The 26,376-nt window shown below is 45.7% G+C and overlaps 1 protein-coding gene across 2 annotated transcripts in view; it reads right to left on the bottom strand.

The window, feature by feature from the left end:
* The window catches only part of RCOR1 (REST corepressor 1), an 85,939-nt gene that overhangs the window by 34,420 nt on the left and 25,143 nt on the right, over nucleotides 1-26,376 (bottom strand). For both annotated transcript variants that reach the window (XM_069858859.1, XM_069858858.1), the window contains exon 3: nucleotides 7,096-7,179. In XM_069858859.1, coding sequence (XP_069714960.1) covers nucleotides 7,096-7,179 — 84 coding nt within the window. The remainder of the gene's footprint in view (nucleotides 1-7,095; nucleotides 7,180-26,376) is intronic.

The raw sequence follows: 26,376 nt of genomic DNA, 5'->3' as shown, positions 1-26,376 counted from the left end.
TTAGAAATTTCAGACAAAGGTGTTTCCCAAGCTTGTTTAACACCCCCTTTGAAAGAGAAATTGAAGAATAATTGTTTCTTGTTCTACGCAAACACTACCCCTTGACCTAGAGCTGGAGACAGAATCTGGCCACTCAAACTTGCACCCTGCCCTCAGAAATTTTTGGATTCACTTCACTTTCACAAAAGAAGACAGCTATCAAAACTTGCTCTCACTCAAAGAAGGCTGTTGACACAGTAATGACCAGGACACACTGACAGATTTGTCTGGGACATAGGCTTTTGAGAACCTGTACCTCACCTTATAGCTTCTTAGGGTGGAGCACCACCGCTCCGCACTCCCAAACCGTTACCCAGCCAATGGCACAATTAACCAAACCTTGCCCATCCAGACACCACATGGTTAACATCCTTAGTAACCATAGCAACCAGCCCTTCTTCCTCCATCAGAGCCTCAGCTGGCACACTGCTGCCTTTCCAGCACTAGGTTTTGCAGCACATTTAAGAACCCCCTCCCCTTCCCCCCAGTCATGGGTTTGGTCAAGCACATCAAGAGGATGTTGGAACACTCCTGCTTCACCTATTTCTGGCACTCCACTGTCCTCATTCCCCCTGGGCACTTCTACCTCCCCTCCATAGGGGAAAAGAAGGAGGATGTCTAAATTCTCTCCAAGTGCACCAAGGCAGGCATAATGTAAAGCAGGGAGCCAGCTGTAACCTTGTAGGAAGAGTTGTCACAGGGTAAAGGGAGCCGGGGCGGGGGTGGGGGGGAGGGGGGGCGGGGAGAGACTAGTTCGCATACGGCTCAAACATCAGGTCAAACAGAAGCAGCACTGCAAGATCAGAGGACTCAGCTGCCACCCACGACCCCCTGTCCCATGGGTATTAGGGACAGTTCCTGCCTCTTCAGTTATACCCTATAAACCCACTGGAGACGTCCACCAAGACATCAGTAAGAAACCAAAACTCCCATCTAGCAGCACATGTATTCTGCCAGGAAGAGAGCAGAAAAATTTCAAAACAGAGTTTATCACTAGCAAAACAATACATCTTTCTCCTCTTGTAGTTCACCTTTGAACCACAGATGCATAAAAGCAATCATCACATGCCATCCTCCCTCCTGGTTTCCATCCCTCACCCCTGGGCAGCTGCAGCATGCCAGCACTTGCTCATTTCTAAACCAACTCAATGTCATTTTTATGGTTCCACCCATTGGCGTACTTGGCACAGAGAGACGCTGCTGTTTTATTAATAGTTCCATGCTGGCCCAGCTCTGTCCTGTGCAGGATTTCCACAGCATCATTACAATGCATATTTCACTACTTCCCCCCCTCCTTCCCCACATGCCACTCAAAACAGATGCTCGGTTTCCACCTAGCTGTTCCTGCTCCTCAACATCACCTGACTCAAGACCTCACCTCTCCTCCTCTGTCCCCATCTCCTTCCGTGCCCTGCATGACAGAGTCCCAGTACAGCCAGAACAGCTGCCCTCTGTGGCACCACGTCCTCAGAGAGCCTCTCAAAACTATCCTTTTGAGAACAAGCTCTTTGCAGGAGGTGCAACACCAGCCCCAGCAGGTGGGTATTTGGAACAGAGCTGGAAGGGGAACGCTGTTATTTTAAGTCCAAATGTTCAGTTAATGTACAATGACAATTCTCTTCTTCTTCAAAAGAGATAGGACAAGCTTCCAGCTTTGGTCTAGCTTTGTGAACTACTCATTAATGGTGGCGAGTGCTATGTGAGTGACCCCTCAAAGGCAGAAGCCTGGCAGTAGATGCGGAACACGGTGGCAGCATTCCACTTGAGTATTCCTATGGGCAAAGCACTAAGGATCAATGGTTAACAAGGCACAGTATTAAAAAAAAAAAAAGTGATCAATATGCCAACACATACTTCTGTTTGTTTTAAATCTTCTCTACCATACCCACCATTTCATAGCACCCAGGCAAAAGGTTTCTCCAACGTGATTAAAACATTGCTCCAGCATACAGGGTTCATGGGAGCTAAATGCGCTTTAACTACCTGTATGGGCTGGAGCATCAGGTATGCAAATATCCACAAGGTCTTGGCTGACACACTGGTCTTTCCAGGATTGATTTCAGCACCTTACGGAGGGCCCTCCCACAACCTCCATCAGTTTGGCCAGCCCTTTAGCACACATGGCTCTGAGCACTGGCATAGATCTGCTCACATCTTCAATGGAGGTGGCTTCCAAGAGTTTCACTGACGGCACAGAAATGTCCTGCCCACAAAAGCTGCCAGTTCACTCTGAGTGGTGTGCTGCACTAACTTCTGCCTTCACGTCAAGCCCCAGCCACAAGAACTGAAAGGAGTTCTAGGACTTAAGAGTTCACCACAAGAACAGACACAGGATAGATTAAAGGCTTTAGAGTACAAATGAAAGGAACTAGACAGAGATACCAACACGCTGCTGGTTAGAAGGATTTGTTCACCCACACTTCAATCTGAAGACCAGAGAGTGGTGGGAAATGGTGTGAAATCCAGCTGGAGGCCAGTTACAAGTAGGGTTCCCCAGGGCTCAGGGCTGGGTCCAGCCCTGTTCAATGTCTTTATCAATGACCTGGATGAAGGCATCGAGTGCACCCTTAGCAAGTTTGCAGACGACACTAAGCTGGGTGGAAGTGTCGATCTGCTGGAGGGTAGGGAGGCTCTGCAAAGGGATCTGAACAGGCTGGACCGCTGGGCTGAGTCCAATGGCATGAGATTTAACAAGGCCAAATGCCGGGTCCTGCACTTGGGGCACAACAACCCTGTGCAGTGCTACAGACTAGGAGAAGTCTGGCTAGAAAGCTGCCTGGAGGAGAGGGACCTGGGGGTGTTGGTTGACAGCTGACTGAACATGAGCCAGCAGTGTGCCCAGGTGGCCAAGAAGGCCAATGGCATCTTGGCTTGTATCAGACACAGCATGACCAGCAGGTCCAAGGAGGTTATTCTCCCTCTGTACTCGGCACTGGTGAGACCGCTCCTCAAATCCTGTGTTCAGTTCTGGGCCCCTCACCACAAGAAGGATGTTGAGGCTCTGGAGCGAGTCCAGAGAAGAGCAACGAAACTGGTGAGGGGGCTGGAGAACAGGCCTTATGAGGAACAGCTGGGAGAGCTGGGGTTGTTTAGCCTGGAGAAGAGAAGGCTGAGGGGAGACCTCATTGCTCTCTACAACTACCTGAAAGGAGGTTGTGGAGAGGAGGGTGCTGGCCTCTTCTCCCAAGTGACAGGGGACATGACAAGAGGGAATGGCCTCAAGCTCCACCAGGGGAGGTTTAGGCTGGACATTAGGAAAAAATTTTCACGGAAAGGGTCATTGGGCACTGGCAGAGGCTGCCCAGGGAGGTGGTTGAGTCACCTTCCCTGGAGGTGTTTAAGGCACGGGTGGACGAGGTGCTAAGGGGCATGGTTTAGTGTTTGATAGGAATGGTTGGACTCGATGATCCAGTGGGTCTCTTCCAACCTGGTTATTCTATGATTCTATGATAAGAATGGATATGCTAGCTAGGATTCATGGATTCATAGTGCTTACCAGCCCAAGGGGTTATACCAACCTCCTGGAGCCCACAGCTCCTTCCACTTACAGTTTCACACTGCCAGTGACTCCCCTCACCAAGGATAACACATCAAAAAAATCCATGGTTTAAAAAGGTATCAAGAACTCAAGAATCCATCACTTCCCTGGATAATTTCCAATAGTCAATCATAATAACCCCTACACACACTCAGGCATTTCATTTCAGTCCATGTGAACATATTGTACATAATACAAATAAATGGCTGCACATCTCTTACTATGTCAAGATTTCCCTTTGAGAAAATAATTGATAATAGTCCCCTTTCAGTAAGCAAAACAGATGGAGGTTGCTTTGCCTTCAGTTTCCAAAATATTTTTGTCGCTCCTGTCTCCATCCTCTTCTCAGTTTTTCAGTACTAAAGCCACTATTTTGAGGTTCATTTTCCTGAAAGCTGCTTGGTGCAGAGGCAGCAAACCATTCCAGTGACTACCTCATTCTTTACGTGCACACCATACATTGGGTCAAGTAGGACACCAGAAAGCTTTGTCAAATTCCCTGCCCACTGTGTCCCCGAAACTGCTCTCCAAACCTCTTTTTTCCAAACATCAGCCTCAAAACAGAAAGAAGGCAAGAGCTTTCAGCAGAGACCCATAACCTCACAGCTGGGTCATTAAGAGCCCATTGCTCTAGCATCAGCTCAAGTTAGGAAAAGACCCAAAGCACTCTACAAGACTATTGGTAGCGTTTGTTTTATTTACAACATTATTTATTTACAACTGTCCCCTGTCAGTCTATGGCTTATCCTCAGTTTCTCTGCACAGCAATTCTGTATCATTCTCATATCACTGATGGAAATGCTGACCATCATCAGTCCTCTTACACATCCCAACGGACCCTATTTAATTAGGATTCACTATCAACAATGCCAAGACTTGTCAGTGAACTCAAGAGCGGCTGAAGCAACCTCCTGTCACCTGATCTTCATTCTCATAAAACAGATTAGAGAACTCTGCTTGTAATACATTTAATAAATGCTCTACAGCCATTGCAGAGCACTGGTGTTTTGGAGGAGGTTCCCATCTTTTGAAAGGAAGGTGGATTGAATACAACTCTCATGCAGTAGCAAATCAATGTCAAACAGCTGGCTGAATACACTAGAGCTATGAAATTATGTCTACCAATCAATCAATTTCTAGTCTCAAAAGGAACAAAAGCAGCTACATTCAGCAGGAAAGCAGGTTGCAGAGAAGAGGGAGCTGGCCTCTTCTCCCAGGTGACAGAGTACAGAACAAGGGGCAGTGGCCTCAAGCTCTGCCAGGGGAGGTTCTGGCTGGACATCAGAAAACAAAAAATTTCACAGAAAGGGTCATTAGGCACTGGAACAGGCTGCCCAGGGTTGAGTCACCTTCCCTGGAGGTGTTTAAAAGATGGGTGGATGAGGTGCTCAGGGACATGGTGGTTTAGTGGTCGATAGGAATGGTTAGACTCTATGATCCTGGACGTCTTTTCCAACCTAGTGATTCTGTGATTTGCTTTTTACAGTTCATTTTTAAGTAATGCTAGGTAGAGACAGAAATAACTGATACCTTTTGGTAGCGTGAGCTCAAATCAACACAAGACAAAGCAATGACAAACCAGCCCACACTCACCCTGTTCTCTCATGCACTGCATGGCTGCCCTCTCCCCATACGCTGGAGTTTCCCTGCCACCCCAAAGGTCCCCTGAGCCACCTCTCCCAACTTTCCCTTGGTTATTTAACACTACTAGATGCCGAAACCCACAACTTCATCCCTCTGTATAAGATTGCTGTCTACGATATATTTTGTGCGTCACGTATAGCACAAGAGCATCACACTTCTCTCCCTCAAACACTATATGCAATATTTATTCATTTTTTTATGTATCTTTTTGGAAGGTGAAATCACTGATGAGCCTTACTAAAATTACTAAATTACACTCTTACTAAAATTTTGAGTCTTTTGAGAGATTTCTTCTTGCCCTCTTCTTGTATTCATATTGTTTCCTCCAACTTCATCATATCAGCAGCTAATTGCCATCTAGTTTTTACCACTGTCATACTACATTTTTAATTACCTTGTAGACTCATGACATCATCTTAGCAGATAGATCCTTTTTACGCTTTATAGTATCCTTGCATATTTTTGTGCTAATTGCCACAGAACATTCAGTCACAGACTATTTTACTCAATTCCATGTATCCTTCACGCCTTTTCCTCCTCCGCTCTCTCTTGCCTCTCCAAGAAACCTGCTTCCTATCAGGCAGGAGTTAAATGTTCCAAAGCTGAACTGAGATTCAAAATACTCTCAGACTTGAGAGGCAGCTACAGGAACCCTGTGTCACAGACAATCCATGAACAGTCATTTCTTTTGGTGGAGGCAACAGTTCCTGCTATTACACCTTTTTAGTGGTTTAAAGCTGTAGATAACTGTCAAATATATCCCTCTCCTCATCAGCCTTATTTAGTTCGGCCTCCAATAGCCAGCAGGGAGCAGACGAGACACCACTGCTAGGAGAGAAGGCAGACATGATTCTTGCAAAGCCCTTTTTATCTGTAGATCACAGTACCATCATCCTTCTGTAATTTAAGGGGCAACTTGTTCAGTGGAACAAATGCCCCAGGGCAGAGCCCAGCCCTTTTGTGACAGAGCCAGTCTGTGCACAGTTTCTGCTGCCTTAATTTGCAAATGCCACTTCACCCTCACAAGTGTGCTATGATGCATCTTAGCCCTTGGGTCTAGGGCAAAACCAGGCATCAACTTCGTAGTGCCACCACAAACAACAGCAGAGGAACAGGAATGCAAGATTCTTATTCTTGGCCCCAGAATCAGAAAGGAGGAAAAAAATGGTATGAGCACATTGTCAAAAATAGCTCCTTTCAGTTCCCTCCCCGCCAAAGCACTAAGGTTTAGTTACTGCATTCAAACAGCAGCCCTTTAATCAAGGAGTCCTACTTATTCATGAGGAGAACTGTAGCCAGACAGACCTTTCAAATGCTAGTTCTGCCATCTGGCAGCAGCACTGAGACTTCTTCCCAGACACACACAGAGCTGGTAATTGCCCTCACGTGGAATTCCAAGGCACTGCAATTGTTCTGGCATTTAAACCTCCACGGGCTCCAGATGTGGATTTTATTTGTGTTTTTGTGGGAAATGGGTACTACTAATTACAATATTCCCCCCCTCCCAACTTTTCATTTTGCTCTCTCCAGTTATTTCTGTCCTCTTCTACAGCACCCACAGCAAAGCAGCAGATCGTGTATGCCTGTGGATAAATATCTTAAAAGCATTCATGCCAAGGAAGAAAGTGTGTCACATTTTCTTCTGCCTTCCCTGCCTCCGTGGATTTGATGCTCTGAGCAGCTGCCCAGTGGGGAACGAAGCCTTTCTGGGGGATTGCTCTGTATGCTTTGTATGCTTTTCTTCTTTCAAATTAATTTCAAATCATAATGGAAAGGTCACAGGCATAACCTCTCTACTGAAAGTGGCAACTTTGCATTCTTGAAGCAATACATGTAAGGGAAGGCAGGAATAAGAAGTATTTGAAGAGACTTACATTTTGCTTCAGAGAGATTCTGGTTAGGTGACCAGACCAGCATGCCGAGATTCTCTCTCTCTTGACTTCGCCTTGCAAGTTTGGCTGAAGAGAAAACAGACACAAAGTTACAAAGAAAGTAATTTTAGATGCAAAATGGATACAAAAGTGACATATCACACATCTGCAGCTTTTAATCAAGATACAAAATCCATCCAGAGAGCTAAAACCCCATCTTCCCATTCCGACTTGAGGGTTTTCCTTGTTTCTACAATGCATAATCCCCTATATAACATGACAGATACACTCTTTCATGCAGCACACTAAGCAGCATACGTTACACCTAAATTAAAAGTTAATTAATGTTTCTCTCCCAGCATACTTGATTATTTTTCTTCCAGCCATCATTAATGAAAAAGGGAGGAGCTAGGCTCAGGCAGCAGGCTTCAAACCCCTGACATCATGAGACCATACTGTGCAGCTAGATTAACACTTCAGGGTAGACACACTCATGAACCTCCCGGGTTTTATTTCTGAGCTCCTCCTCCCCAGCTCAGCAGCCCTTCTATCTATGCCTCTATCCCCCATACAGACAGGAACGCCCAACACTGGGTCCCCAGGGTCAGAATCAGGTCCTCTGCTCAACTACCACAAGTTCTTGGGCATTCACACCCACGCTGCACACGTGCACCCATGCTCTGAAAGCAAGTCTGGTTTTAACCAACACTCAGCTGCCGTAAGAGCTCTGTAAGTCTCAAGCAAAGAACCACAGCTGCACACAGTTTGAGAGAGCAACCTCAAGCTACGATACTTTTCAACAGCGAGTTCTTGGGAATCTGCTAATGTTTGGTCCCAAGTAGTCAAAAGAGGAGGAGAACCAGAAGCCAAAAAAAAACTTGCTCTGTTGAGTCAGCACGCACACAGCCAGCTCAACTACCCACCCTGGCCAAGAGAAACTTGCAGGTCTTGTTATGAACGAGTGCCTGCAGTACTACCCCCACTACTGAACATCATATCATGCTGAAGTTTTATGTAACATTTCAATACAGTGCTGTTTTCCCTGCACTGTGTAATTAGACATTTAAACACCACTTCATGACACATTAAGCAAAGAGGTCAGAAAAGATCTAGTAATGCAAAAGATGCAGTGCCAGGACATTGTCTCATGACACAGAAAAATCACAACATTATCTGCTCACACGTCTCTGCTGCAGCATAAAGAGGTCTGCCAGCACCCAGCTCCTGCTCATCTGAACACATCGTGAAGTTCAGTAAATTACAATGCCATGAATGTGCATGGTTCGACTACTGTTTTTAACCTGAAATCTTCTCAGCTAAGAACAGCCGGGGTTCAGACGACAAAAATATTTTAACATTAAAATTAAAGCACAGATTAAAAGCAAAAAATAACCAGTTGCCAGAAACGTATTTACATTGAACAATTTTTTTTTCATGACAAACAGTGATTATTTCTCACATGGTTTGTTTTGCATTGTTTGGGTTTTTTTAAATAATGTTACCACCTGCACATACAAGAGAGTGTGTGCATTGTGCATGTTTATCACTTTCTTAACTAGGCAGAAATACAGGAGCGAGAAGAGACAACAACAGCCTCTGGTGGTGAGAGATGGAGGGTGGAGACCAGGTCTATACACAGTATATGAAGGGTGTCTGAATTATACTTACAATACTGAATTTCAAATTACAGCTTCACAAAAAAAAACCAAAAACCGCGTCTTGAAATGCTGGGCAACAAATTTTACTTTTTAATCTCATTTAAAGCCTAGTTTGGGAATGCAAAGAAAGAGACAACCTTAAGCCTCCCCCTTCATCAAAGTTTTCACCTTACTCTCTCCCTTACTGAGGATGGTCTTTCCTACTGAAATCTAGCATAGGGTTCAAAACACAGAAAGGAAAGAAAAAAAAACAAAGGCTCTCTCCTCACTTTGCATTACACTGAAAAGCATATTCTCATCCTATAAAAATACTCAAAGATAGAAGTCATCAGTCAGGTCTCCAGGAAGTTAAACACATTCCACCCAAACCCCAACACACAGTTACACACCCCAGATCAGGAGCTTGGTGTCCAAAATCTGCCAGCGAGGTTTAACTCCAGACAACCTGTCAGCGTGCCTTTAACACAGTCCCGCTGGCTGAACTGGCGAAACCCACCTAACTTGGGAAAAGGGATAAAATTTTCTCATAGCTTAGCAGGCTGAGCCTCTCCCCTGATATGTCAGACACGCATCACCACCAGCTGTCCCCTCCATGAGCCACTAGCTCAGCTCACCCACAGTAAGGTGGGTGAAGTTTTACCCGCTACGGTTAAACCCCCAGGTTACACTTTGGACCATTGCAAAGGAAATGTTGCAGCCTTCCTGGCTGTGAGCTGTGGTGAGTCCTGGGAGGTGACGACCAAAGCCAGGGAGGTACTACAAGACCTCACGGCACTTAAGCAGGGCTGGTGAAATGTGTCCCACGTTCTCCAACACAGCTCCCTCCCAAGGCACCATTCTATGATTCTAAGCTACACCGCACTTCTCAACAGGTGTGAAACAGCACCTCAGGTATTCCTGTAACACCCCTCCCGCTCTACCTCTCTACCTAAGCCCACACCTGCCCACCCCTGGCCCTCATTCCTTGACAGAGGCCAATGCAAGGCATGCGGTAGGGTTAAGTTAAAACTTATGCTTCTCTGCTAAGGACAGAAGCACCTAAAGGCCAACACACATCAAGGGGGTGTTTCTCAAACACCACAGAGGCCCCTCCCTAACATCAGGGTTGGAAGGGACCTTAAAGATCATCCAGTTTCAATCCCCTGCCACGGGCAGGGTCATCTCCCACTAGGTCAGGCTGCTCAAGCCCTTATCCTACCTGGTCTTGAACACTTCCAGGGATGGGGCATCCGCAACTTCCCTGAGCAACCTGGTTCCACTGTCTCACCACCCTCATTGTGAAGAACTTCTTCAAAATGTCTAGTCTAAATCTTCCCCTCTCCAATTTACAGCCATTCCCCCTCGTCCTATCACTACATCACAGGTGACCTAACCTGTCACCCACCTCCAGCAGCACATCCTCCCCATTACGCCTTCTCAAGCCCACAGCCCCCACGTTTACCATTCCCAGCACACGAGGCAGACACGGCAGGCATTCTTTCGAGTCCAGTGAACGACCACATCATAAAGGCACACAGCACAAATACTCTTGCTACATCGCAGAGCAAGGAAGCACTTAAGAGCTTGCACGGAATTTGGAAGCACGCTGAAATGGTTATTTCAGAACCAGCAGCCATGAGAGAAGAGGGGGGACTTAGAGCAGAGTAGTTACTGCCTTACTCTCCCGCATCTTTCCAAGCACAGCCGCAAGGGTCACCAATATAGGCGACATCCCTTTACACATCCCCTGCTTCTAGGCAAAGGATACCAGGGTGAATTCAAACACTCTACGCTTCAGTGACAAAGCTAAAAACTGATTTGATTTAATCCATTATACATTTCATAGAAAAACAGCCATGTAAGGAGGGCAAGGTTTACCCTTTTTTTTTAGGGGAACAGATCAATTTAGGATCAATGGGTTTTGCTTGTTCAAGTAACTGCAGTTAAACCAGTGCAACCTGTGTTTAAAAAGGCTGTATATTGGCAGACAGATCATCTGACATTTCAGTTAATCCTGCACTTTCAGCTAAGCTACCTAGCAGGTATTTGTAAAGTCTCTACCACAGCCATTAGCTCCCTATCACAGCTGTTGTGGGAGCAAACACTCTGTTCCCATTGCTGGCTCTCCTGTTTGTCCCAAGTCTAGGAGGAATCATGGATGCTTCCGTCACCCCCAAAAGGAAAACTTTCTGCTACAAGCAGCACTCCCTAAATTTTGTTCCCCTGTCGGACTTCACAGGATATGCAAGCTCCTATTGCCTTTACTCACTCACTCCCCACGGACCATACGCTGAAATCCAGGAGGAAACCAATGCAGGTTAAAACTCACTTTGTGAGGAAAACATTATTTTTGAAGTTGGTTCCATTTACAACTGTGGTTTTACTGCACGAGCCCAAACAGTCCAACTGTAGTGATAAGGCAGAGCAGAGCACCCACATATCAACATTATTGTAAAAAAAAAGTCAAGGGGATTTTTGTTTTTTTTTTCCTGGAGCTGCGAGGACACATCAACATCAGCACGCAGTTTACCACATGCTGTGTAGGAATACACTCTTTTGCCCAGCAGCAATAATACCACGGCTGGAGTTCCTATCACTTCTGCCCATAGGCTGCAAGACGTGAAACCCTGATCCACAGCAGCCACAGCTCTTTCCTAACTTTTGGAAAGTTGTTGCAAAACTGCCCCACGGAAAAAAACAAGACAGAGGTCTCAGCCAGCAGCAGCAGTCAGTTCTGACTCCAAGAGGCATCAGGCTGATTTAAAAGGAATACTTTGACCGAGTCTTTAAAGCATGTCTTTCCCTGCTGTGAAGGTTAGGTTACTACACAGCACTGCCTCACTCCCAAGGATCGGTCTGTCCAATTCTCACTTGCATACAAAAAGATGTCAGTCCTGCTCTCCCACTACCACCCACAACATTTAAAGCCTCAGGGAAAAATCCTCAGACCCCACACCTGAGTGATCCCAGCTCACATAGAGGGGAAGAGGAGGAAAAAAAGAAAAAAAAAAGTAAATTGAGAGCAAAGACTTTTTTCAGTCAAAAAAAAAGCCACTAAAAAACCACAAAACCAAAACAGAACTCTTAAAAGTCACTCCTTTCCTCCCAGAGCCACCACTGCATTTAACTCCAAGACAGAGAGCAGAGGGCCAATCTTCTCAGGACCGTCTGCAGGAACAGGAGAAAGGTGGAACCTGCAAATTTCTTACACAGAACTTCATAACGGACACCAAGCCCTCAATACCCTCACACATGCTCTTACATGTGCTACTACCTTAAACTCTGAGTCTGGATCCTCTCCCTACATCCAGAAACACTCATCTGCCTCCTCATATTTGAGGGGTTCTTCTGCAGATGTTTTAACTTTGTATTTTCTCTTAGGCCACCAAAGTTGTACCGGTGCTGGAACCAGGACTGCATGAATAGACTCAGTGTTGAACGTGCTGCAGAGCTTGTAATCTTGAATACGTTTGTGTTGACATGAAACCACAGATCTTTGTTCAGGCTCTCCCCAGAACATTATGAGACAGCCAAGAAGCTCACATCTGCCCTGCAGGCTCCTCAGCCACCACTCTGGCCAGAGTTTCTGTAAATGGACAACAAAGCAGGGCTGAAAGCAACAAGCGTGCTTCCCTCCCTACCTCCACCAGGGTGCTGTGAAGTCAGGACACCTGACAGGGAAAGGGAAACAGGCACGTCTCCCAACAATCTACCAAAGACCACCACGCTGCATGCATGAAGTCCCTGTTACAGGTCAAAGAGAACCTTTTCCTCATCTTTCCCACCTCTCCTCAGTTTCAAGTTAGCCATGGAGCAGCTGGCATCAGTACAGAAGGAAAGCAGAAATATCATTCTCTTCATCCAGTCAGAGTCTCCTGTTGGTGAGATGAACTAAGACTCTGAAGAGCTGAGTCAAAATGCTAAAGGGTGAAGCTTGCAGTTCACAGCCTGAATCCATCCACCATCTCACCATTCTGAAGGGAGAGGAAGTCCTGCTCAGCCACCACTTCTCTGCTCTCCTGACCCACACTTGCTGCCTCCTCCCCACCCCCATCCCAGGTCGACTATGGCATTCATCCCTCCAAGCCCAGCACATTCACAAAAAGTAACCTAGCAAAATAGAAAGCAAACAGCACTTTCCCCAGTTATTAAATCAAATTAGCTGGCTGCAAGATGAGACAAACAGCTAAGTGAGTGCACAGGGAGCAGCAGACCCGCATAGATGGGGCTCTCTGCCTTCACCCTGCAGAGCTCCACCAGAACGTAATGGTTCAGCCATACCACTGCAAAAGAAGAAAGAGAGGGAGGTTGTTTCCCTTCCACCAAGACCTACTTAACAAAGCAGAGCAAGGCATCTACCCAAGCTTAAAAACAAAAAACAATCCAACAACAACAAAAAAAATGCAGTTAGCTTTAACTCATACCAATTCTTAGTTTTCTACCACATATCCCAAGAGACAAGGAAGTGGAATAAGGAAGCAGGGACAGGCAGGATACCTCCCCAGCACTCGTTTAGGCTGTCTTAAGCACCACTGGTAAAGTGACAGCATACACAAAGAGCAGGCAGGAAGGCAATAGAGTCTGACAGCAAGCCAGAGCGCAGTGCTGCTCAGCTCCAGCCTGATGCATCTCATTTTACTTTTCTTCTCCAAGTTAGAGAAGAAACGTGCCAGAATAAACTCAGTGGGAGCTGAGGCCTCTCAAAGAGCCACCACTCACTCTGTTGCCTATTATTTTGCTTCTGTGCAAGGCAGCGGTGCCAGCTTTCACTTGAGTTCCTGCACTTGAGGGAGCTGCTCTGTCGTGCGGCTCTCCAAGGATGCTGCACGTTCCAGCCACAGCTGTAAGCCATTCAAGAGCGCTTTGCACTTTGCTTTTGACACCTATACTGACCCCTCAGTGAGACAATCCTCACCTCCTGCAGATGCCAAGACACATTTTGCACCCCAGCTCCATCCTACCCAAGTGGGGGTGAAGCTCTGTCAAGACAGACTCATGCATTCTTACTTCTCCATAACCATTCAATAGTCTTTGCTGCTTGCACAAGGAATTTCACAGCTATTGAAGCCATCTGAGTTTCCAAGCAGGCAAAACACACTCCAACACACGACTGTGTGGAAGCACTGCAACACACACCATGACATAGGAATTTGCTGCTATTCAGTTTCCCCATTATTTAAAAATAGCAAAAGGTAACTCAGAAAAGCACACCCACCGGCAGGCACTCAATACAGATACGCACTTCTGTACCTCTTCTGGTAGGCAAACACTGACAAATCAAAGTTTAAAAAGCACTTGCCATAAAAGTACAAAAGATCAAGCACTGATCTTTTGCAAGGCAATAGGTAAGAAAAGATCTCCAGATCTGAACAATGCATTTCATGAACTGAAACCCCCCCAGGTAGAGGATAACAAGATTCAGACCTAGAAGGCTATTGCATTACTAATGGCACTTAATGATCTCCCCATAACTGGTACTAACTCATTTTTCAATCACATATTGCAAATTTAAAAAGAAAGACTAAGAAGCCCTCTTCCTTTTACTGTGTAACCCCCAGCATTATACACAAAACATGCGTTGTATAATGCCCAAAGGCAAATAGGTATTTTTATTGTTCGGGGAAGAGCTGGAGCTGACATACAATAACTGAGCTGTTGAATGCTGCTTCAGACCAAGTCTAAAGGTATTTACTTTTAATGAAGTCAGATTAAACAAGTGCTTCCATTCCCAAACTTGCATTTTCTTGATCAATGCAGACCTTATATTTATTGCATAGGGTAAAATCCCATTTACAGTGCCCGTGACGACTCTTAAACAAAATAAGACAAGGGAGGCACTGGCTCCCAGTTTTAAAAAACTTGCCCTCACTAGCTCTCATTGATATTACTCAGACTCACAGTGTAATTGTAAATGCACAGCTGTGATACAACAACTAAATACCTATGTGGCACCAGAGAATTCAAACAAAATTAAGAGGCAGAAGAAAAGCTTTTTCCACCTTCCTTCCCCACAGCTGGCACTGTCTCCTCAAGCAGCAACTCAAAGAGAATGCTGCTGCCCATCCCCGCTTCCTCCTGCACGTGACTTCTCCCGAGTCAGCAGATAATGCTTGTGATCCCCTTTCATTTGCTTTTTCTGAGGGCTGCCTAGATATAGTAGCTGGGACGTCGCAGAAATACCATCTTTGCGCACACTACAGCAGCACTAAATGCAGCAAAACATTTTAGACAGTAGTCCTGAGGAACATTTTTTTTTTAATTAAAAAGTTATAAATTAAGTAGCAGTTAGCTCTTCCTATACATGACTACACCCAGCTGGCACTATAATCTATATGCAAATAATGTTCTGAGGGCATTTTTGTATCTGCCTAGGGAAATAGAGGTGACTATTTCAGTTTCTATACAGAGCAGCAGCACTGGAAATGCAGGCTCAAGGACCTTATTGCCTCAGAATAACTGTGGGTGCTATGCTACAGAGACTCATGGAATCACATATTTCAACAGTATGAAAAATATTGCTTTAAAAATTACCCAGTTAAAGATTAATCATCCAACAATGATTACAAAGGTCACTTTGTAGTGATAAAAGTTATTACCATCAGAAGAACCGAAAGAGAAAATGAGAAAAATCATGAACAGCAACAGTTTCCTGTTTTAAAGTAATCAAGTTCAACCCATACTAAGTTTGAACTCCAAACCTTCGTATTTTTTTGTTTTATTTTTTAACTTTTTAAGAATGTATCTGATATGAGATGCCTTTCCAGTTTAAGAGCAAGCAGTAAAGCAAAAGCTGTGGCCTACATTTTGCCCACAGCCCAGGCCAGACCGAACAATAAAGCCAGAACAGATGTTGAGGCCTCGCCTTGATTTTTTTTTTCTCCCTGAATAATAGGAGTCAGCTCATTCTTTCCTACAAGCAGGTGGCACCAATGTGCAGCCATAGATGAGGTCTGAATAACTATACAAGCAAACAGCCTTTCAATATACACTTTAAGTGTATAATTTTTTTTCTATACGCTTGCAATTCCAATCCGAGCCCTTCAGTGAGTTCTGCATACACAAGCCCCACAGCCCGTACAGGACCAGGAAATACATTAATGTAACATCAGAAGCACGAGTGCACCCCACACACACTCAGTACTGAGCAGCACACCTCTACTAATCACAACAGGCTTTTGTCTAGACACAGCCAGAGTTTTGTACTGAAACGTGAAAGGGTAGGAGTTGGTTCAAAGAAAGTGTTAAGTGAAAAATTAAGAGAAAATGCACATTTGATTAAGGTTTTACCACATATGTCTTGCAAGCCCTTTTACAATTTAAAAATTTTGCACCATCCACTTTTGTTTTTTTAAAGGAGGAGGGCTGGTAACTATACTACAGCAATCCCGAATGCACAACCAAAAAGCAAGCAACCAGAACAAAACAAAAGCCTGCAGCGCACGGGTCGGGTCAGAGCCATGAGGCTCATCCACGCTGCCAGGCACACTTCTCCCCCTCAACATCACCAAGAACATCCCTGGCCACAGTTTAGAGTCACAGCAGCTCCCAGGCTCCATCAGGTAGGCTGGGACAGGACCAGACCTGCGCTGCCCCACTAATCAGGAGCAACAAACACAAGCCCCGAAACACAGAATCATAGAATCACCAGGTTGGAAAAGACCTCCAGGATCATCGAGTCCAACCATTCCTACCAAACACTAAACTATGCCCCTCAGCGCCTCGTCCACCCATCTTTTAAACCCCTCCAGGGAAGGTGACTCAACCACCTCCCTTGGCAGCCTGTTCCAGTGCCCAATGACCCTTTCCATGAAAAATTTTTTCCTAATGTCCATCCATGGTGCCTCGTGGGCCCCACACACACTGTGGTTGACCCCCCCAACCTGTGGCTGCCACTCTGAGCTTCACATCTTGCGACCAACCTTGGGATCCCTTGCGCACACACACAACCCTACAAAAATACACCAATGCAGGACCTCCACTGAGCCATTAAAGCAAACCATTAGTTTGTTAAAAATCAGTAAATGCATGCATACAATTAGTTCTAAGAGCAAGCTACAATGAGCCAACTACTGTTGGTTTCTGTTCAATCTCCCTGAACACTGCCTCAAGAAGAAGAGATTTCCTTCCTTTCCTTCACGCTATTTCCCTGTCATTTTCATTTAGGTGACCAAGTAGTCACACAGGCACACCTACATGTATGCAAGTAAGATCCACATACAGAAATTAATATACAAAAAAGGAACAGCAGCAGTGTAGCACAGTTCCCTCAACTGCCAGGTCTCGTGCTGCTGACAAACATCTCGGCACTGTCAAATCTATTTGGAGCCAAACAGTTTACTGCTGAGGAAGCAAAGATAAAGCAAACACATCTTCCTCTCTTTCCATCACAGATCTTGATTCTGCCGCCTCCCCTGTTCCTTGACAATAAGCAACTCCTACACGCACAACTACAAATTCATATGGTTTCCCATTTCTTTATTAAGCTAACCCTCAGCTCTTTCCACCCACTGAATGGGGTTCTCTTTTGTGTTCCCTTACCCCCACCAAGAACAGACGTTTGAGCCCAGTCCTGCCCATTATTCACAGGCAGCACTTAGGAATAACGAGACCAGGATCGGCAGAGAGACTTCCCGAGTCTGGCACTGTGTCTGCATCATTGGATTTAATGGCCTTTCATTGGAGGAGGGGGAAGAAAAAGTCCATCAAATAGTCTAATCCTTTTTGAACCCATTTGTAATTTTGGCATCTACAACATCCTGTGGCAGAGTGCTACAATTTAATTATATGTTTATTGTCTGAAGGAGAACAAAGAAAGCCCATGCACACCCTCCCTTCTCGGCTCTCAAGCTGCTACCCAGTCATTTCATTTGGTGGCCCCACTTCCTGCCTTATGAGAAATAGAGAATAACTGGGCCCTGTTCACCTCTGCGTTTCTGGTTTTACAGACCCTCTACCACATTCCTCTCGGTCACCTGTTTTCCAAGCTAGACAGTCTGGGCTTTTCTGCTTCTCCCTCATACAGAGGCAGGGAACAATTCCTGTACTTTATCTAGTTATCGTACAGCTCATGGAAGCATCTATGCATGGGGGAGGGATGGAAATGAGGCACGGACAGAACTGTACGCAGTGTTCGAGAAGAGGGTACACCACAGGATTTATAAAACATGCCATAACGAGATTCTGTTTTGTTCTCAGATGCTTTCATAACAGCTTTTAACAATACACTTGCCTTTTCACTATTACCACTGAGTTGATGAAAAAAACCACTATGACTCCCGAGATCTTTATCTGGAAAGGTAACAGCTAATTTAGAGACCACTATTGTACACATACAGTTAAGGGCTGTTCCACCCTATTCTCTCCCCCTCCCCTAATATTACTTAGCACATTACAAGCGTCACTCGCCATTTTTGCAGCCACCCTGTCACAAGACTAAACATGTTGCTTGTTGCCCCATTCAGCAGATACCCACACTCTCCCTGCCACCACCTCCTCCCATTCACATTTTGTCTTTTACACACTGACAGAAGGACAACCCAGCCATTAGCAGGAAAAATAAAAAGTGAGAAACAAAGATAACAAGAAATGGAGACTACACAAAAGGGTCACCTTATTCAGAAGGTGATAAATGCTTGGTGGCTCCTCTCCAACCCTCAGCTCCAGGACACCTCTGGCTTCCTAAGGATTCTTTCCCAAGGAGATGTGACATAAGGAGCAAGAAGCCAACAGAGGGTTTTCTCAGACCTTGTGGCTCTCCTCCCCACTATTCCCTTTCCTGTCAAGATAGCAACACTGTTTAGACTACATACTCAAGCACTTCCTATCTCCCACCATCCTTTACCATTACTGAGCACACCTTGAGGAATCAGGGAATCAACACTGCCACTACCCTGGCTCTAGAAAGCCCTAAACCTCCTTACTCACAAAAAAGACCTGGTTTTCCCTGTAAAGGTTTAAACTTGGCCTCCATAGGCCTGCACAAGTGCTGGCAACTCAAAGAAGCTGCATTTTACTCATCTTTTCCATACACTAAGGACCAGCTGTCCTGTTTCTATTGCCCAATGCAAAAAGAAAGAAAAGGGGAAAAAATAGAAAAGTCAGTTTCAAGTGTCCCCAGAGAGGAGTACTTTTCGATATTTATAGCAACACATCTTCCCTTCCCACCCACCCAAAATTCACAACAGCATCCTTTTGAGATAGCTTACACTGACCAGTGGAAGTAAGCAGTGCACAGAAAGCACCAGTGATATAAAATGCAGATTCTTGGTTAAATTATACTAACTGGTTCATTTTTTCCATCACGCTTTAAAAACACTTGCCAAGAGATACTCAGGAATAGATCTGACTAACTAGAACCTGGTTTTGAAAGAGTATGGGATGTGGGCACTTTTCCTCTTCTTACTCCTCACTTTACATCTCAGGAGGTCAGGGAAAAAAAAAAAACCCCACAACAATTGCACTCAACACTTTACGAACTAAGGCCACTGGGCAAACATGTTACTGCTTGGCGAGACAGTGGTGTGAAGGGCACACAAGACAGGACACGCTGGTATCTCCATCCAGACAAGAGTCCACCCAGAAGGTCAAATGGGAGAAATTCCACATTATTGTAACTCTTGCAGAACCAAATCATCTTAAACATCTGAATGACTCAATCAGCAACAGCTAAGCACAGTCCACTCTCAAAGACAGTAAAAATTTCTCACATTATCATTCTTTAAAACCTGGGTCAAACACCAACACTTTTCAAGGCTGAACTACATCACAGCAGCAGAGGCACATCTTCCAAACCTAGCTAGGTGCTACGGAGAGGCTGAACATCTAGGAAGGCATCATCACTGCACCTCCCTGCTGGAGGAGGTGCCCTGCAAGGGCAGGAGAACCAGGCCCTACAAACATACCCAGGGAGACCTGACCTGTGCTGAAGTCACCTAAACTATCCTGGTAACTTCTACCTGCAGATGGGTCTTGTAGAGGTTACGCTGGTGGCAGAGATACCGACCTGAAAGGGGGCACAGTGTCCTCTCCCAGTGCAGCCATCTCCAGAAGCAGACTCCTGTCCTCAGGCCAATATCAGCATACAAGAAGCTTATATATCAAATCCCACCCAGCACTGAGTCATGCACCGATGTGGTGTGGAACTGCAATCAACAAGCTGTGAGCATGCCCAGTTTAACCCACACAAATCCGACTTTTAAATGTCTGCGATGGTTGCATATCCTCCTCTCACCCCCATCCATGACAGTATTCCAGGTCCTTATCCTCACAGCACCCCTACCAGCAGATGAGAGCTTTTATCAACACACACACATGCAAAGCACCGAGAGCCAAAGGAGTTGAGCCAGGTTTCCCAGGCTCTCTGTTGGAGGTTAGCTGTGGGTCACCATTCCTCATGGTCCCACCTTCAGAAATGCCAAAATCAAACAGGAACTCAAAAGGTAACACATTTGTAATATTTCAAACCAGATCTAGCATGCTTCTAGCTCTCCTTGGAGCTGACTGTTGCATTCATCGGCTCACAAGCTCCCCAAGGCACAGACAGTCCCTTTCCTCCTGCCTGCACAGGGCCTGGCTCAACAGGATGCTGTAAGGATAACATTCATATCCAAAACCACAAAGTCAGATTTAACATGCCCTTGAAATGCAGGCAGCTCCTCGATCACATTTTTCCAACAGATTTCACAAGTTGGTTTGGTTTTTTTCCCATTTTTGCCAAACTCGGAGGCACAGCAAGGACTATATTTAAAATGCAGCTAACAATCACCGCAAATCTTAAAATTTTGTTAACGTTCAGCTTTTAGCAAAAGACTACCCAAAACAAGTTATCTGGTCCTTCTCCCATCGACTTCAGAAGAGTCTTGGAACTAGTCTGTCTTGCATTTACATTAATAATTTCAAAGAAAGCAGTACAATAAATACAAGAGAGCCTAAACGCTTTATTCATCATTGCTCCACACCAAGCAGTACCTCACACTCATTCTGTGCTGCTGTTCTGACCATACTCCCACTTTATGCCGAACATAAGTAATCCTAAAAAGTGCCAAGTAATAGCAAACCAAACCCTGGAGAGACAGGCTCCCTGCAACGGGCAAGCAGCAAGCACACTTGCAGCCCAGAGGAACAAAACAGGACCACAGCCCTGCAACGACGCTGGATTTTCCTGAGCTGCCTCCGCTTTGGGATTACAAATGCTCCTTCTGCAGTGCTGGCATTTGCATACCACAGCATATTTACAAAGAAATCAATCGGGACACAAGTACGAAGCTGAACATAGAAGAGGCCCATAGCGCTTGGGGCACCCTGCAGAAAAGCATACTGCTTTCTGATCTGCTTAGATGCTTCGGGGAAAAGCAAACTGGCTACAACCTACCTACACCTAACCCACGATCCCTTTCCCCACCTCCTTTAACAAAGAGGACAGAAGTTTGCAGGCACAAGGCCTTACAAGCTCTCTAAAACACAACCACCACGTGGCAGGCTCAGGAGCAGAGCTCACACAAAGAGCCAAGAGGCAGCGGGAGACGGAGGGGAGAGGGCTAGGAAAGCCTCCGCAGCCAGGAGACGGGGAAGGGGGGACCAAGCCTTTTATTCTCCAGCACTTGCCACAAGGGAGCGAGTACAAAGGGGATGGGAAGGTTAAGCAGATAAAGAGAAGCCAGCTGAACGCCAGACTGGCAGTGTAGATAAATGGAGGAGCCAAGACCCTGCTGGAAGGAGCCGTGGCGCGCTGAGGGAGGAACCCAGCTTGGCAGTGCCCCAGAAGGGGAAGGAGGAGACGCCTCCCGCCAAGGCAGTTTGCACTGCACTTACCTGCCCAGTAGCACGTCCCTTGCCCCACGCACACTGCAGCACTGTCCTCCTCACACACAGAGCAACAAAATTAACTTAATTTTACTGTGTTCAGGGCCATTAGTCTTTCCAATCTAAGGATCGAGATGCTATTCAGCATTTAAATGCCTCTTTATTGAGGCTGAAAATTCTTCCAGTTTCTCCAATTTAGAGAAAAGGGGAAAAAAAATCCCTTTTAGATATAATTCATACTCAGAGCAAAACATCCCCTCTCTCCTTTCCTCCCAAAAAGGATCATCACTGTGAAAGCAGCCAGAGCGGCCCTGCCTGTGTAAGAGCCCAGAGGTCTTATTTTCCCTTCCCACAAATTACAGAACGGAAAAAAATGCAGTGGCCAGCCCCCGGCAGCTGCTTGATAGGGATACAGCTGTGCCTCCTCACATATCAATTATGCTGCCCTGCACTGCACTGGACAAATTCAGAACATGGCTGCAAAGCTCATTTTCTTTACCCAACGATCACTGGGTAACTCCTTAAAAGCAATCAGTGGTTCTCCACAGGGCACCATATTGCACCCCAGCCACATAAGAAGGTGTTAAAAAATAGTCTCTGTCCTCCTCCATCCAGTGCTACCACCGTGGCCACTCTGGAGCACCATCTCCACTCTACCACCTTCTGAGCCCAACGCAGCCTCTTGCTCCGCCACCAGGTCACTTCAAATCCAAACCTCAGCTTCTCAGCTTGTAGAAAAAAAGTGTTTAATGGGGCTTACACACATCCAAAGAGGAAGAAAAAAAAAAAAGAAAGGGGGGGGGGAAAAAGCAGCAAAAAGAACAAGGCAGCAAGGGAAACAAAACTCATGGGGACATAAAGAGGACAGAGAGCCTCAAGGGAGGGACAGTATTTAGAAGAGCTGAGTTATTAGAAACTGAGAAGCTAAACCATGCTAAGGCAGCTGGGCCTTCAGAGGAAAAAGTCTGTGCAGAGCACAGTTCCTGGAGAACACAACAGCCTTACAGATGCTTATGTGGGCTAGAACAGAGAAAAGCTGAGACACCCTAGCACCAGAGAGGAAAGCAGACTGTCAAAGAAAACTACAAGGCAAGGCAAGCCAGGGAATCCACACTATTTATCCATAGAGAGGGACTCTGCCAAGCATTTTGAAACACTCACATCTCCCTTGGCAGAAAAGCTGTGTGTCATCTTCTTTTCTGTCCTGGCCTGCACTTTCTCCGTAACCTTCCCAGCAGAAGTTATTGCATTTACTGAAAGATGACCATTTTCCCTGACATCTGGATTTTCACAGGCTGCTATTTCAACTAAGTTCACTACCTGAAAGGACAGACTACAAGACAGGGACTAACCACTGCCATTCCCAGCGCAACTGGGGTCTGGTCTGTGACTGGGAGCTGTAGGTACTGCCACAACACTGATTTCACTCTGCCCACTTGAGTCTTGAGTCTTCCACTCTGTGGCATCACTCAAATACAAATTGCCATGTGTCCAGTTAGGTATATGCTGAAGAGAAAGAACGAGTGTCAACATAATTCAGGGTAAGTTGACTCCACAAACATCTCTCCTACTCCCCCTCCTACCCCAGAAAATCCCTCAGCCTCACCACCTCCTCCTTGCATGCATACAGCCCCTCGGCAAAAGCTGTGCACACATTAAACCAATACTTGCTAGCACAGCCAGGGACACTGCTGGGAGCCTCAGCTCTGTTTAAGGCATGCTTCAGTTGGTCCAACTTTCTAATGATAAAACTATTTGTAGCCAGATATTCATGATGCTGGCAGTGATTCTTGGTATAATCCTATTGTTAATACCTAGCCCGACTGTACAAAAGCAGAGGAGGAAGAGTTCACAGACTGTAAAAGATACCAAGCTCCAGTTAAAAAATAAAATAAAATAAAACCAATACAAACTCAAGAGTAAACCAGCTTCACTGAACAAGACTGAAACTCTCTTCCTATGTTAGATTTCTGCTGTGTGCATCTACTGTGAAGATTGACAAAAACAACCTATTCTACTTGCTCCTATGATCCCACCCAAGCGATGCCCACAGGCACAACCTGTCTGTACTGGGCTCAAGTGCAAGCAAGACTCCAAGCTCACTCTTGTGAACACCTGCTACATCTCCACTTGCAAAGCCTCGACTGAGGGCATCTGGCTGCAGCTCTGTGACATGCTCACTCTCCCACACCTCTGCAAACAGCTCTCCGCTGTCCTACAACAACTGTGGAAGCTTCCTGCAGGAGCAGTCAGGATGTGCCACTGCACAAGACACAGAAGCAGCAGGAAAGGGTGAGTCCTTGAAGACCCAGATAAGCCCAATCTTCAAAAACTGTCATTCAGGAGGAACATGGCCCAGGCTTTCCCAACAGCTGGATGCCTGATCTTGGCACCCAGGTATTTCTTCTGGTATATCCAGCATAAGCTACAAGCACCAGCTCTTCCACTCCAGCAAACCCTGAACACCAGCAATTCTTGAAAGCCCTTAGCACAAAGCAGGAAGCCAGAAACATCCCTGACAAGCTCCAAGAGATTTAGGATGTTCATCTCCTCAAGGTCACGATTATCATAGGTATAAAAATTGTGTCCAGGCTGGTAAGCACCATGCTAGATCAACTCACACAGCCTCCAGCAACGCAGCACTAATGCCATCAGCCTAGGATCTGTAGCCTCCTTTGCACAGCACTTCATACTACCAAGCCGTTGATTGCATGGCCTTACTTGTTTCCATGCCCCCATGGAGAAAGGAAGAAAGAAGCCGCTTACCAAACTCCTTAAAAGATCACTTTCTCATAGCAATGTTGCATATCCACTGCCAACTGTTGCAGGCTCTTGGAACAGGTGAATGCCACTGCATCCAGTTCTGTCCTGAAGCAGAGGCATCAACTTACATGCAGAAGAGCAGAGATGCTTGTTGCTGCCGAGTTCAGTCTAAACTTGCAAACAGAGCTCCCTCCAAAAGCCTCCATTTCCCCCCTCTCACAGAACACAGCAGTTCAGCCACAAGTATGAACAGGCTCATCAAAAGACACTGTCAGTCCAAGAGTAGTTCAGTGACGAATCCCAGAGCCCTGGCATATCCCCCACAACCTCAGCACCTCCTTATGCAACTGCCCAGTCAGTATGCAGAAGAGTCATATGAGACTAGCACAGACGCTGGGAGAGCAGGTTTTACATTATTCCTGCACAAGAAAAAGGAGTAATAGTTAAGCAATGTCTAACTAAGATGCCCTAGTTCTATTTGAGAATCCTTGCACCCTTGACTATAACAACACAAAGAAAACAGCATTCCCTCTATACAGTTTGTTTCAATATCCGCTAATCTCCAGTAGAGAACTCTGCAGGAATTTCTAGGAAAGGTGACAGCAGAACACCACAGTTTCCACAGCTCTGCCCTTGGATAGTTCTTTGTGTGCAGAGAGGGTAAGGCAGGAAAACCTGTTTCCATCTAACACTGGTTGCTGATGCAACCTTCCTCCCCTATATCCTACCCAAGAGCAAAGCTCTTCTGTTCCTGTAGGCTCCTGGGTGGGATCTTCAGAACATCACCACCTTTTTCTTCCAAGCCAGAGTGATGCTACCGGAAAGCTAAAGCTGTCACAACAAGCTTCTAAGTTGCTACTCTTTTCCTAAAACTGAAGGTCACATGCCATTAGGCTCAGCTAGTGCCCTGCAGTAATGCTTCATGTAAAGCAAGGGCACCATGCCTTTGCTCTATTGCACCACCTGAAAGAACTGCAAGACTACAAGTCTCCCTTGTAGTAGCAGGGGATAGAAAAAAGGGACAAGGACCACACCAGGCTATGGTAAAGAGGAACAATGTGTAAGCAATTGTCTCTTACAGTCATCTTCTAACAGAACACTGCAGAGCAGATTCCCCCCCACAAGCTGTATGCGCACTCACTGAGTTCAGCTGCAGCCTGTGCTAAACTTGATGAGAAAGCAATGTCCAACTTTGCCCTGCGATGCTGGCATTTTCTTGCACAAGTTTCAATTCAAACATATAGGCCAACAAGATGCCACCAACACCACTAGGAAAGTGGATTTTTCTGCTTTCAGAAGCCCTTCCTTCTGCTTTTCCCACAGAACCATCACCTTTGGTGACAAGAAACCTTGCCTCAAAGGGAAAAAAAAAGGCTGTGTTTTTTTTAATGGAAGCAGCTTATTATCATCATCCCTGGGACTGCCATTTAGCTATAACAAAAATCTCTGCCTTGGCTCACTTGGCTTTTCTGTACAAAACTCACTTGAAACCACCACACAACCCTACCACTTCTGCTGTTGTTCAAAATACACAGCGAGTTTGTTTCTCTTGTTCCTCCCATTTCTTTGTTCCAATGATTTCAAGGCCATCTACAACAATATCATTCTCAGCACTACCACTAAAAATAACACTTGGTAATTAGAAAGGGATCTTCCCCAGCCACCAAAACCTTTGACAGAACAAGGTGCGTGCACACACAGGACAGAGGGAAAGTTCCGTGTCATGCCCTTCGTTATCACAGAGTAAGCACTGCCCTGTCTCATTACATCCTAGCAAAGATATTTAGTCTTGTTCACCTCACACATCACTCACAGGTGTAATACCTCCTGCAATTTTGAAACACTGGGAGTGAAAACTAGTTCTCTTTTCTTTCTACCTGCCCTTTCCTACAAGTTTTCCAAGAAGCTGGCCGTAGGAACTCAGAACTTCATTTGCTCATCTAGGAATGACAAACATGTCACACCTAAGTGAGTTAGCCCATAATTTCCATCAGGTGTGCTTTCAAACAAAGCTTTAAATACAAGATGCATTTATCACCATTCAGAAGTAAGACTGAAACATCACAGCACACTACAGTAATAA

This window comes from Phaenicophaeus curvirostris, chromosome 5 (genome assembly GCF_032191515.1).
Source record: "Phaenicophaeus curvirostris isolate KB17595 chromosome 5, BPBGC_Pcur_1.0, whole genome shotgun sequence".
Classification (NCBI taxonomy): Eukaryota; Metazoa; Chordata; class Aves; order Cuculiformes; family Cuculidae; genus Phaenicophaeus; species Phaenicophaeus curvirostris.
This window is presented reverse-complemented; position numbering and strand designations above follow the sequence as displayed.